We start from the raw sequence: 14,257 nt of genomic DNA on the forward strand, positions 1-14,257 counted from the left end.
GTGCCAACAAAAGATAAGAAGAATGTGTACGCTTTTTTTAAAAGGGTACTGTGAATCATTCTTGCAAGACTGCCAGGAAAACATGCTAGCTCAGATCCAAAAATCCACCCTCACGAGAACAAACAATTCCTGTCCTCAGAAAAAAATAAACCCAGCAAACCAAAAACGGAGCCCAAGCAGCTCAAAAAAGCGAAACCAAAAACCTCAGCGTTCACTCTGAAGTAGTCAGTGAGTACATTTTCACAAAGTCAGTCTATCTATGTTCTTAAAACCACAAATGGATATAGGAAATCCTGAATGTAATGCTGAGTTGAACAGCAAGGTGTCAAAGAATATGTGTGCCCCTGTATGTACTGGATGTGAGTTTTTTGGAAAAGGAGGAGGGGTTTTTCTCTTGGAATTTCAGTGGTGTTATTAAGTGTAATGACTGGTTTTAGTTCATAGTACTGCAGAGGATACACATATGAATTGAACTTGACAAGGTTGTTCTGCACTTCAAAACTTTGTAAAACAGCTGCCAGCTGTCATTGGGAACATCTGCATTTGACAGCAGTGGCCAGGGCCATAAGGGAAGGATACATCAAAAGGTAGTTTCCCTTCTCTTCTTTCTCAAAGCCTGTTCCTGTGGGGAAAGCACTTTCCTACCTGTGCCAGGTTCAGGTGGCAGAACAAAGCTGTTAGGAGAGATGGATATATTGTTCCACTGCCTTGTTTTTGTGCAGACTGTGGTAGTCCCTGATTATGATGTATTTGTTTAAGCCCAAGATCTCATTAGAAAAATAGAGGCTTTTGGTGAGAGTCTTAGATTTTGGAAAAATCTGGAGACATTCTGGCATTTACAGCACTCAGCTGTAACTTTGCAGCACTCAGGTGTGACATGGACCCTATAACATTACTTTCTTCTGCTCCTCCTTTCTAATTAGCTTCTTGGGTTTTGATACTTTTTTCCAGCTCTTGCTTGAGTTTGCACTGTTGAGTATGAGGAAAAACAGGAACTTGGTTTAATCTGACCTTCTTTAAGTTACAGTTTAGAACAGTTAAAAAAGGATACACACCCTGCTTTTATGTTGGTGCTACACATGCTTGTGTCCTGACTGCCAGCTTGAGATTTCTAATGGATTTATCACTGTGGAAAATCTGTTAAGTCTAAGATTTAAGAGACAAACCTCCAGGTTAAATGAGGGAGAATTGCATCCTGGTCGGTGTGCTGGGGAAACACCAAAGTGGAAAAGAAAGTTGCAATCTTGAAGTGTTGGAGGGGTTTTGGTGGGTTTTTTCACTTTTTTTGAAATTTGAGGGCGTGATCATTTATGGTTGAATGTCAGAGCTTCCCCATGTGTCTTTCTGGGAATGTTGTTCATACAATTTATTTGATAGTTTGGGTATGGGAAACTTGTGGCTTAGCAGGTGTTTTGCAGCTGGTGCATTACTAGATGTCTACCCTTCCAACTCCACTGTTTTGTCTTCACAGAATGTAGTTCCTTCTCTCCACCAACTACAGTGATTCTACTCATCCTCTTGTGTTTTGAGGCTCTCCTATTTCTCATCTTCACCTCAGTTATGTTTGGGACCCAAGTACACTCCATCTGCACTGATGAAACGGTGGGTGTCTCACACTCTCTCCTTTACCCCATCTCTCTCTCACCTTTTGTAGGAGCAGTGATGGGCTACAGGGTTTTACCTCATGGCACAGGGAGTGCCGTGTACCCTGTGAGGAGAGGTCCAGTGTAATAAAGCTGAGCTAGCACAGTGCTGGATGGTGCTTTCTGAGGGTTCCTGTGGGCAGTAGGGTACCCTGTGTATTGGCTGGGGTGCTGTGTTGACAGTACCTCCCATAAGGTAGGCATAGGTAGCTGGGGTTACTCTGGAGAGGGTATTTGTCCCTGTGGATGGGAGAACCTTTTTCCTTTAATGAAGTGCTTTTACACTGGGATTGTCTGCAATTCAGCTGTGTGTCCTGGTTGTCACTATTCACAGGTTTATGTGCTGGAAAGCCAAGATGAGTAATTGGGGGAGGAATACACACACACACACACACACACACACACTTACTTTAGCCAGGATTTTCCAGCTTTAGCTATCTGTTCAATGGTTCAAAAAGTCCTGCCAGAGGGAAACAGAAGAGGGAGCAGAGTAGGCTCATGGAAGCCTGCTGGATACAGTCTGGTGCAAATCCACCAAGCCATCCCTAATTTGAAGATGGTATAGTAGAGATTATATAGTAATATTACAGTCCTAAATCCATATATTTGCCCATTTCCGTAAAGATGGAGCTGGTGACTCCTGGGGGTGTTCCCACACTTGTGAATACTTCCACTCTTCACCAAGCACGCTCAGAGTGGCTGGAGAGAAGGGATAGTCTTAAAAGAGTGACAGCTCTTCTTTCCTCCCCTGCCTCTTTTAGGTTTCTTTCCCCTTGTTTGCCTGTGGCCAGCTGAAGCTAGAGTAGGTGTTTTGGCTGCTGTCAGAGAGCTGTGACTGGCATTACATGCTGTACAGGCCCATTGCTCTGAGCCTTTTTTTGCAGTGCTTGCTTTAATGCTTGGCTTCTTCAAGAGGCTGATGTTCCACCTGTCTGTGTTCAGAGGAAGACTTCACTGTGCTTTCTGATGGGGAAAGCCCCAGGAAGAAGTGCAGTGTGGTACAGATCCTGCTGAGCTTGTGTTCATCAGTAAGTGTGTAAATTAGCAATGCTGCCTGTGAAATCATCATTTGAATTTCTCTGTCTTTGGAACCTGACAGGAATTCTTAGAAACTGCTTCCTACAGCTGGGCACCCAAATAAGTACCCAGATTTTCCCTTCCAGCCTAATTCTGGGGACTCGTAGACGCTACATTCTAAAATATGTAGAATATTTAGAATGACACATTCTAAAATAAAGAAATGAATTATGGTCTTCCCCTGTTGGGTTGTGGGTTTTTATTTTTGGGTGTTTTTTTTAATATGTACCAGTAAGGATTCTGCTCCATGGCATGTCTCATTGTTGGTTTGCTAGCAGTGAGCTAGCTGCATGCAAGCAATCTGTTTTGAGCAGAGGAGTATTTCCAGGTGAAGTGCTTCTTGGTGTGCTCTCTTGCAATGTTCTGATTTGCATTTTAGAGACAGGGCTGTGTGTTGCCCTTTTTTCACCTTTCTATTCCAGTCACTGGGAGACTTCATTCCTCATCTTGTGTATGCTGTCCTGCCAAGATGATTCCTGGCTGCCTGAAGGGACCCAGAACCCTGGTGTCTTGCTGTTGTCTCTGGAGGAGACATTTACCAGGGATCAGCCCAACTCCTGCAGCTGACCCATGCTGTGCTCATCAGAGCTCCCAGCATCAGTAATTTGAGGCACAGATATGTAGCAGGGCATTACTGTGGAGTGTGGGAGACACATGTAGGTTAGGAGAAACCTTACCTTGCAAAAGATGCAGAGTCAAGGAGCTGAGAGATCTGCCAGCTGCTGCTGCTGCCACCCGTGGGAGAGTGATGCTCTCCAGTGACTGCTCTTACTCATTGTGCTTCTCTGGCAGCCAAGCATAAATGGCTTTCCTGAAAGAAAAGCCAGATTTTTCCTGAAAGAATTTCCAAATTCAGTTCCTGGGCTTCAGACACAATACGGATTTTTATTTTCCTTTTAATGTTTAACTGGAGAATGTTTTGGCTGATTGCTTGATGGCTCATTTTTGTTCTGCCTCTAACCTTTACTAAACAATGCCAATGATTTCTTCAAATCAGTTACCTTTATTTAACCCTCTCTCCCTGCTGTCAACCCATGCATGTTTTAGCAGTGATTCTAATGACACATGAAGAGGCACCAGGTAGACTCAGCTACACTGAGGCATGAGCACTTCCTGAACTTGCTTGGTGAATCTGGGAGCATTACAGAGATCATCTTTGGGTTTGTGGGGTTTTTGGGTGGTGTTTCTTTTTGTTTTGTTTTGTTTTTGTCTGCAAGCTTGTAATGGTTTCTTCTAAAACTTTTCCATCTGGTTAGCACATAATGCATTCAGCCATTAAAGCACATACTTTTTGGTTGGTTTTAAGTGGTGGGTTTTTTTGTTGACATCAGAGGCAATCGGATGGCAGGTCTTAAAATGGTTCTGAAGTATGGAGGTCTGAAGGAAATGAAAGCAACTTTATTTCCAAGGAACACTTTCTAGCTTTAGTATTTTTTAATATAGAACAGTGAGAAGAAAAGGAAAGGCAGTACGGATGCATTTGTATTTTCTTACTCTGTCCTTTGGATAAGGGGTAACTGAGAGTAGACCTTTCCCCGAATCCAGAACTACAAAACCTGAGTATTTGACTGAAAATGTGATATTTCTGTTTTCAGGGAATAGAACAGTTGAAAAAGGAAGAGAGAAGATGGGCTAAAAAAACAAAATGGATGAACATGAAAGCAGTATTTGGCCATCCGTTCTCTATAGCATGGCTTAGCCCATTCGCAACACCAGACCAAGGAAAAGCAGACCCATACCAATATGTGGTCTGAGGAATTCCTGACCAGCATTTCCACTAAAATAGAAACATATTACAGCACTACTGTTACAAATTTTCCATGAATGTTTAAAACAAAAAGCAAAATGAACTTTTTTATGTCTATTAAATGGCTGATAATTGCAGAGGAAAAAAAAAGCCCTGTATTCCACCATTTTAGATAATTCTATATCTCTGGCTGAAACTGCTGCTGCTTTTTTTTTTTTTTTTCCTTTTATTTTTTTTTTCCCCTTTCTTTTTTATCACATTAACTTTACTGGCATTTGTTTCTCTCTGCTTTCTGTATGGCATAACTAATGTGAAGGGGATCCTCTCTTCTCTGTTATGACCCACCTCTTCTGAGTAAATTCTCATGCTGTCTCCTGACTGTGATGAGCTCTGTGGATGACATGTGAGTGCCAACAGCCCTACACAGACACCTTTGGACTTCCTGAAGGAGCACATTGCTCTTTCATAAGTGAACTTGAACGGGGAAGCAGCTACTTCACGTACCAAAAGGTGCAAGACCAGAAGGCAACACAGCAAGTGAGCCAGTTGACCTGGTGATCACAAACAGTTAAAGTGCTTAAATGTTGCCAACACCAATTCCCACTCCACCCTCCTTTTTCCTTCCAGCCACAGAACTGATTCCATCTTTCAGGCATTACTTTATCTGTTCCCTCCCTTGTGTGCAGGAAATTGTTGCCCCTTTAGGATAACTGTGGCAGATTTAGAAGACTCTTTGGATTATTACATGCCTTACACTTCCAGGAAAGCAAGCAAGCTAATTTTCAAGTGTTTAGAATAGCAGAATCATGTTTTTTGGTGTGTGTTTGTCTTGGTAAATGACTTGTTAGAGCAATGCCTGCTAAACGGTGTTAACGTAAAAAACTGACATGAATGCCCAGATTACTATAAAGACTAATATTGATGGGATGTGTAAGTGTTCCAGGGTGATTGATTCTATATTGTTAGCGTTGCCCTGGTTTAGAGCTTTGTAAATCTTTTCTCCTGTTTATGCATACATGTGTATGTGTGTAAGCACACTCACATATATGTGTAAGGGTTTGAAACCGGGAAATATTTATGGTAAGGAGCATGCATGCTGTTATGAACTGTGTGGTGATGAAAAGTGGGAGGGACAGAAGGCATTCCAAAAACGGGTAGAGCTAAACCATTCATAATTCCAGCTCTTAATGTTAATTACAACATCTTGTGTTCAGGCAGGAATTTTATTATATTTTTGATTCACAACTCCCATGGGCTCATCAAATGAATTGCAAACAAAGGAAATACACAAATCAGCTGTGTCTGTGACTTCCAAGGAATCTTTTCTTTCCTTGGTTTAAAATAATTTTTTGGAAACTGACCTGTTTAGACTGCTCCAAAGCCACGGGGAAAGGGAGGGAAATCAGGGAAGGAAAAATTGAATGGATGTCTCATTTTGGAAGTAATGTGAATGCTGCATCTTTTCAATCTGTCAATGCTTCCATATGGAAAACAAATGCAATAAAACTTTTCCAAAAACTTGTTTGCTGTTCTTTCTTTCTTCGCTCCAAATCTTGGGAAAAATCTGTAGTGGTTTTCTGAACTTTCACTTTCGAATGCAAGCAGGCAGAAGCATGTAAAAGTTAATTAATGTGTGTGTTCAACTTCCAAGTTGAAAAGTGAGTTAATTGTAGTATACTGATCTGTTAATCAGTGGTTTGTTTCTCCAGATGGGAGAGGCTGTAACTCTGGTTTCAGTATGTGATGGTGTTTCTCAGAGAACACTCCCAGCTTAATAATCAAGTTGGATCTTGGGCCATGGTCAGTCCAGCCAGTGAGACACGTGCAGGTGATAATTTGTACTGGCAGAGAATCTGGCCCTAAAGCTGCCTTTGATGCAAAATCAGATATATTGAGGGGAGAGGCTTTAGTCACCTAGGCAATTAACTAATGAATGCAACTCTCTATAGTTCACTGCTTCAAAAATTGTTTTGATTACAAATTCTACATTCCAGTTTGGGTTTATTTTAATTACCCTTATTAGCTGTGTGTTCTGGAGGAAGATTAATTGCATTGTTCTGGTCTTTTGACCATTGTGGAAAAATGTGTAACTACTGAGTTTTTCTTGTTTCAAACCAAATGCTAATTGTTAAACAGCATTATATAGTACAGATATTTTCAGTCAAACTCTGTTTTTTGTTTTTTAAATGAGGCACCATCACAGAAATGCCACTGGTACCTGTTGTGTGTATAATGATAACCAGGGCCTTCAGATTTCCTTGTGCTGTACGACTTTGTTTGATGCAATTTGAATGGTAGTGAAAGTAAGTCAGTATTAATATGAGAAAGGCAGACTTACTGTTTTGCTGGTGGAAAGTACTTTCTTGGTCAGGACTGACTGATTTCAGGTGCTGGTTCTGTTTTAGTGTGGCCAAGAGAAATTAAAGGACAAATTCAATCAGAGCATTTCTGTTTTAGAAAACTAAGTGGTGCTCCATGCAGAAATGAATGCAAGGAACTGCTGTAAGAGAAATTCTGCCTTAATCATGATTTCCAATGGCAATGCTTTCTGTGTCTTCTCCTTAACCATCTCAATGCTTGGCTTTTTGGCTTGCTCTTTCCCATCTTAAAAGTATATTGAAAGAAATTAATGCATTTCTTCTAACATTCAAGAGCTGTCCTGCAGATTGCTTCTGGGTCAGACCGTGCAGCCCACCATCCTCCTCTGGCACTGGGCAGGAGCAGATACCAAGGGCAGTAATTGAAGAAATAGAGTATTATCCTACAGCATCACAGTGATCACAGGTCAACCTTGTCTAACTGTCCCCATGTTTGCAATGTCGTGCCTCTTACTTAAAGAGGAATGTCCAGTATTTTATATTTCTCAGTGTATGTCTTTTCAGTATGGGTTCAAAATCATGTAATTTAAAATAGGGAAAGATGATGCTTTCTAAGCACTTTTTTATTTTAATTAAGTGGAATAGTTGCATGATAGGAAAAAGAAACAAGTCATGGTTTAATTCAATACACAAAATTCTCACTTTCTAAAATAATGGTGAGAGATTTATGTAAGTATATTTATTTTTAAAAAGTTTCATTAAACAGTAATGAAATGTCTTTAACAGCTGTGCATTCCTTCCATCTCCCTTAGATTCTTTTTAAGGCATAACCTCATGCCCTACTGACCATGTGACCAGCAGCCAAAATTAGATCAAGATGCAATTATAAAACTTCTGTTTATTTTGAATACATGCTGTGAAGGGATTAGTGAGGTCAGGTTGGGAGAGAGAAAGTATGCCCCTTCTGATGAACAGCTCTCTAATTGGCATTAGCACAACCTGACCTTGCTTATTGCCTTGGTTAGCAGCTGCTGGTAGGAGCAGGTGAGCAGTGTTTTATGGGGGGAAGGAATGATGGTTTGCTGCCCAGAAGTGTTCCAGATTTGTATTCCCAGTCTAGATGTCAGCAGGGATTGAAACGGATTACACAAATGACTGAGGGCAGGGTTAAAGCTTGTGCTCTCAGGGAAGGGTTTAAATGCCTGATGTCTGTCTCTCCTCCTGCTCTGTGCTGCTTGTTTTCCTCTCCAGATGCTCACACAGTAAGTGCTCCAGCCATGCTCCAGCCAGTTACTAACACACAGGAAACTTCTGCAGTTCGCTAAGGACCAGCACACAACCAAAGGTGCTCTCCTGCTTCAAGCTGCCAAAGCCTCTGCTTTGCCCAGCCCCTGGGTGCTGGAAATGCAGCATCCTGGAGGAAAAGCTCATGGTAGTGCTAGAACACTTTGCCAAGGGTCTGCTGTGCACGAGCTCTGCTCCTCTCCAGCTTGCCCAGCCAGGAGATAGGGTTGGGCCCTGGCTGTAGCACACCAAGTGTAGCATCCCAAGGGACCAGAGGCTGCAGGGGATTTTCCCTGGAGCACTTGAAATGGTACATTTGCAAGCTGGCAGTGTGCTTAGCATTTCAAAGTCCTTCAGGGCTTGAATTTTTCCCAAGTTAGAACCCTGAGGAATTCCAATTTGGTATTGTGCCATTCCTGTCTGCACATTTACTGCTGGGTTTCTCTTAAATCAGCACGAGAAACGGGGCATGAATGAAGGAATGAAGTTCACAAAAGCTTTGCACGCAGTGCTTCGGTTTATGGTGTGTTTTCTCCTGGGTCTGCTCGTGCTGACTCAATGTTATTGCAAACTGAGCTGCTGCTGTTGTGTTATTTGTGAGGCTGACAGCGAGCGCAGCTGTGTTGCTGCCGAGCTGCTGCGTGTGTTCCTTTCCCCTCCTTGCAAAGCTTTGAATGTTTGTGTGTTGTCAAGAAAAATCCGTAGAATTAGAACGTGACAACTGTACTGTTCATCTAGCTCTTCTAAAACGGTTCTTTCTTACAGTTTTAACCCAATCTGAACCTTTTTTTCCTTTCCCTGGGTTTCTCAAAACTTGGATCCAGTATTCTTGCTTTTCTAAGAAGAGAGTCTGTGTGATCAGTTGTATATCATCACAAGTGGATCATCATACACAGCTGCAGATGACTCCTCTCTTACATGATACAGAAGATAGGCATAAAAAATTGTGCCCTATGTCACACAATGGTAGCCTTAAAAAAAATCATTAAGAAAATAAATTTTACTTCTCTATTTACACATGGAGAAGATTACCAGGAAAAAAAATCTTGCTGTCCAAATTTGATGGATCTGTTCTTTAGGTACAAACAAAATGTTTGCTTTACTGAAAGTGACGTTCTTGGAGGGAGAATGAATCAGAATATCGACTGACCAGGGTTCCGGTCCCATTTTGAAGCCTCCACTTTAACCTGTGCAGATTTTCTCACCTCCCAGCAGATTAGCTGGCTTGCATTGTGATTAATCTTCGACAGTTTGGTAAATGGAAGTTGTGTTCTTAAATATTTGCACTTAACTGGCACAGAGTGAACTTCCAGTGACTAGCCGAGGTATGGCAGTGGTAAATTCCTGATCACTGGAAAAAGGTGCAGTATTTTGTCTGTGTCTGAACTATTGCAAAAAATGCCCAAACAAGGTGAAACTCTTAAGTTGTAGGTTTATTTTGTCACTCCTTGGAAGGATTCAAAAAAGCTGTGTGAGAAGAGGTCCATGTTTCCCAACAGGCTGGCTTTTCAGCCTTTTCTCTGTACCCTAAAAATCAATAGCAACTGATGCCAAAATACACCAGCAAGAGTCAGGCTGTCCATGAATTTGATCTTGTGTGAGGGTTTTGCTGTTAAATTTGGAGATGAAGCTCTCAGTAATACAGAGGAGTCATTAACTCAAACTGGAATAGCATCAGCCTGGCTATAGGTAGGCAGTTCTTCATGTGCTACAGTGCTTGGTGCCCAAATACCTGCTATAAGCATGAGACGACCATAAACTCTTCTCTCCTTGCAGGGTATTGAGCGACTTAAAAACCAGAAGCCAACCTGGGAGAAGATCAGCGGCTGGGCAGGAATGAAGCTGGCATTTGGAGGTGCCTTCTCCCTGGGTTGGTTCAACCCTTTCTCAAACCTGAACTGCGAGAGCCCAGCGCCGGCTGAAGCGGTGCCAGCAGCTCCTGAGTCTGAAATAATGACCCAAGAAGAAATCGAGCAGTTTCTGGCTCGGGATGTTGCCATCCAAGTGCTGCGTGAATAAGCAAAGTGTCCTTCTCCTCCAGGAGAAGCTTTCAGGTGGTTTGGGTTTTTTTAAATAATTACTTGTGCTGGAGATTTAAGGGTTGTTTTTTAACGTACTTTCTGGTGCATTAAAAAATTCAGGAGTATTGGTCTGGAACAGATGCTACTGCACTAGCAGAAGCAATGCAAATCTCCAGAGAGAGCTTCATAAGTGATGGGGTTTATAAGCTCCTTTTCAGACCTGTGTCAACTGCTTTATCGATCTTTTCTTACATGGCCTTTAAGGACAGTTTATAATTGTCAGATAGATTGGCTCCAGTTCCCAGAAATGTGCCATCCTAGGGAGTCTGGTTAATCTTTTGTTCTTACAGCCCTTTGGAGGACTAAATGTGTGATGGCAAGATTAGCCAGTTCTGAAGGTTTTCTGGAGAAGTGCATCCTCTTTATCCCTTCCCATCCCGTGGGTGCTCTTCTGAGTTATGAATGTTGCTGGTGCACTGGTCTTAGCAGAGGTAGGATACAGGGCGATGGATGAGCTCACCCTGGGTGTGATTCCTTTAGGCTCTGAAATATCTCCAGGGGTTAATTTTTACCCTCTGTGTTTTTGAGACTGCCCAGACCTGGTGGTGCTTCTTGGAGGTGGTGATGGGCTTGTGATGGTGCCAGGCTGGCAGGAGCATTCACCCATGGCCAGTGCAGCCAAGAATGGGCAAATGTTGGCTGGGATGTCGAGCTGCTGGTGCTGGTGGGGGGGAAGCTTTTCCCCAGGGCTGTGGTTCATTCATGTGTAAGATGTGTGGAGTGGGAGCTGCCTGGCTGAGCTCTGCAGCCCAGGGAGCAGGGAAGTGGTCTAGGCCAGGTACCAGGGCTATGTGAACACCCTGTGATGGAGGTACTACCTCTCTCCATTTGACTTGTCTAATTTAGATGTTTCTCTTCTTTTCCTGGTAGCTAGAGTTGGTAGAGAATGAATAGTGCCTCCTAATCTTACTGGGGTATAACATTGTCCTACTAGTACGTGCCATTACGCTGGGTTTCCTTACACTAATTTTGCAGCCAGCCCCTGCAGAGTGCTGGTGAACCTGTATGTCCTAGCTTAGGGCAAATTTGGGAGAAATTTGGAGTCATCCTAGGACACTGTGGAAGGAACAACCATCACTCAGAGAGGGCATCACTGCTGGAGGCAGCAAAGTCCTGCAGAGGTGTTGCCAGCTGCTGCATTCAGGTGCACTGCAAATGCTTGGCATCCTCCAGATGTCAGGCTACTTTTAGTTTAGGCTGTTCTTCATTTGTGGTTTTTTTCCTTCTTCTGTCATATCCCTTAGATTAATTGTCATTAAATTTGCAGGAGACTAGAAATATGCTAATGGTTTTCCCCCCACAGAACATATGTTCTTTTATCTCCCCCTCCCCTGTAACCTGAACCAAAGGTAACTGCTTCCTCTCAAAAGGAAGAGAAAGGAGTTTTTGGGATGAAAGCATGGTATTGTGAAAGACCTATATGAAGTTTTTATTATTTATAGGAGCAATATCAAATGGAATTTGTGCAAGATTTTTTTTTTCTGCTTATTTTTAACCCCTCAGAAAGCATCATTGTGTGCATTAATTGTGTGGCATTCAGGGCTACTGTGGAGGGATGAGATTCTCTCCTGGACTTGTCCTCTGCCACAGCAGTCCCTTTTTCTGGCAAAGGTACTGGGAACAAATAGAGTCCCTTGACTGTTAGAAGCACAGCTTCACCAAAATCCAGGGTGATTGACATCTCTGAATAGTTGTCCCATCCCCTGTTCCCCCTGGATGTCTTCTCTTTGTCAGCAAAAAGTAGATCTAGAAAATGTGATTAGGAATTGTGTATTTATAGCCTTTGGGATATAGGGAAACCCCACATTTGAGGGAAAATGAGATATCCTCTCTTGTCTGGAATGCCTGTGCCCTGTGCAGCAGGGTGTTGAGGGAAGAAGCCCTCCTCCTTCTGCACTAGCCTGTGTTCATCTCTCAGCATCCCACAGGAACGGGATGTCAGGGACATACACAGGTCTGTAGGGGATTTTCTGTAGGGAGCAATGGTGATGTTGAAAGAGGAAGACTAAGAGTGCCCTTTTTAGCTCATGGTTTCTAATTTTGGCTTGCTGCTCCGCCTCTGCATCCAGCTAACACCTCTGCCTCCGGTGCTGTGTCTGCAGTGGGAATGGTGCTAGAGGGAGGAACTGGTCTGTGGCTGAAAATCACCTTGAGGCAGGCATGTAGGGATGTCAGCTTGGGAGAGACCCCTGTGCTCTGCATTCAAGGGATGCTTCTCAGGACAGGGACCCTACTCTGGGACATGGCTTTGGGTAGCCATGGATGGAGGCAGCCTAATTTTTACTCCACTCTCAAACCTGGTTCACTTCATCACGAGAACAGTTGTCATTTGCCTCTGTTTCCCACCTCTCCTGTTGTTCCTCCAGTGCTGGCATTTCCAGGTTTGTTTTTTTTAACAGGGGAAACAGAAAAGTAGTGTGAGGAGGAGGGTAAAAGCCAGAACAGTCATCTCCCCTCCTCAATTACAGTCTGAATGAGACAGGGACGTGTCCCTGTGCCTTACACGGAGCGTGGACAGCCAACTCCATCTGTGGTGCCCCCAAGACTTAGCAGGGTGACTTCCTGTGCCCAGCAAATCAGTTCTGGTGTTTCTTGGCTGTCAGTCTCCCTTGTGCCCTTCCAAAGTACCAGTACCCCTTGGTGTATCTCCTTTGTGTCTCAATGTAGAGTGACAAATGTCAGAAATCACAAGTCTTCAAAAGTTGGAAAAATCTGTTTTATCCACAGCTTTTGTGTAAACCTCATTCTTTAATGATTGACTGGTAGCTTGAGACCAAACATGATTTTCATGGAATTGAACCTAAGCTCACTGTTTCCCTTCCCTTCCCCCTACACACTTCTTGCCCTTTGTTAGAGCATGCCTTCATGTTCAGACCATGCTGCTATGGTCCTAGCTGGCTCACCACCTCCCAGGAAAGACATCCTGGAGAGCCTGCTTGTAGTGCCCTAGATTTATGGGGCTGGGGAGGATGCTCCCCCTGCACTGCTCAGTGGGACATGGTCTGCTGAGGATCTCATCACTGCTCTGACACGTGATGGACAGAGTCGTGGTGTATGTGGAAAGTGTTCTCGGACTTCTCACCTGTTGTCTTCCACAGCAGGTTTTCTATGCAAATAGGGAATTTACATCTCTTGAAAAAATACATTTTTTTCTGTTTGAAACTCCTTTTGTGCTTTTGGTCACTGTTGTACTTTCTAAAGAACTAAGACTTCATCTGCCAAGCGCCACTTGCTCCTCCCTGCTCTGTGGACACGATGCACATGGACCCTGCAGCCGCTCTGCCTGTGGAGAGGAGCTCCCACTCCGCGCTGTGCCACAGGGGTGGCAGGAGGTGGCCTTTTGGGGACCCTGTGCTGCTGTGGAGTAACACAACACTATGGGCAGAGGGACAGCAGGGGTCAGGGCAGCCTTGACCCCTTTCTGAGGCCTGGCAGCCACATGCGTGCTCATCTGGGAGTTCCTCAAATCTTTGAAACACAAGAGAGTGGTTAAAACCTTTTTATATCCTTCCTTTTTTTTTTCCTTCCCTCTTCCCTTTTTATGGGCTGGCACATAACCAGATGTAGTCACCATTTATTTTTTCTGCTCTACTGCCTTAATGCTTGAGCATTTGCTTTTTAAATAAACAGATAAATTTCCCCCTATACTACTGTGTGACCTGATTTCCTCTTTACTCGTGGAAACACTGGCAAACCCAGTGCCACTCTGCTGCTGGCCACACTGTGGGACAGAGAAATCCCTTGCTAAATGTGGCCTCAGGAGTTGCTGGGGTGTGCAGTGCAGTGGTGTGAGGAAGCCCTTAAACCTAAGGGAATTTTTTCCCTAATAAGGGAATTTTTTTCTGCACTTCTACAGTGGTGGGCTCCAGCTGTGCACAGCTGTTGTCTTCTCCAGTGTGACCACGGCTGGAAGAGTTCCTGATATACACTGCCATCGAGGTTATTTCTGTAGTCCAGCAGTGTTCAGGGTGGAAGGGGAAACACTGCATTTCTAGGGAAGCACTAGTAATGAATGCTGCTGGAGATGGCACCTCTTCCAAAAATGCCTGAAAACCCCCAAAAGAAGTGGGATAGGAAGACATTTGAAAAATGGTATTGGGGAAGACT

General features: G+C 43.5%; 1 protein-coding gene across 7 annotated transcripts in view; it reads left to right on the forward strand.

Annotated features, from left to right (window-relative positions):
- ZDHHC3 (zDHHC palmitoyltransferase 3) overlaps window positions 1-13,797 on the forward strand; it is a 37,741-nt gene extending 23,944 nt beyond the window's left edge. For 4 of the 7 annotated variants that reach the window (XM_023919391.2, XM_086848275.1, XM_086848286.1 and 1 more), the window contains exons 6-7: window positions 1,472-1,602; window positions 4,316-5,985. In XM_023919391.2, the coding sequence (XP_023775159.1) occupies window positions 1,472-1,602; window positions 4,316-4,474 (290 nt within the window). In that variant the 3' untranslated portion in view covers window positions 4,475-5,985. Of the gene's footprint in view, window positions 1-1,471; window positions 1,603-4,315; window positions 5,986-9,845 lie in introns of those variants that run through there. The other 3 variants (XM_023919390.2, XM_086848255.1, XM_086848272.1) reach the window with 1 other exon arrangement.
- Window positions 13,798-14,257: the final 460 nt, after the last annotated feature.

This window comes from Cyanistes caeruleus, chromosome 1, assembly GCF_971803275.1.
Source record: "Cyanistes caeruleus chromosome 1, bCyaCae1.hap1.1, whole genome shotgun sequence".
Classification (NCBI taxonomy): Eukaryota; Metazoa; Chordata; class Aves; order Passeriformes; family Paridae; genus Cyanistes; species Cyanistes caeruleus.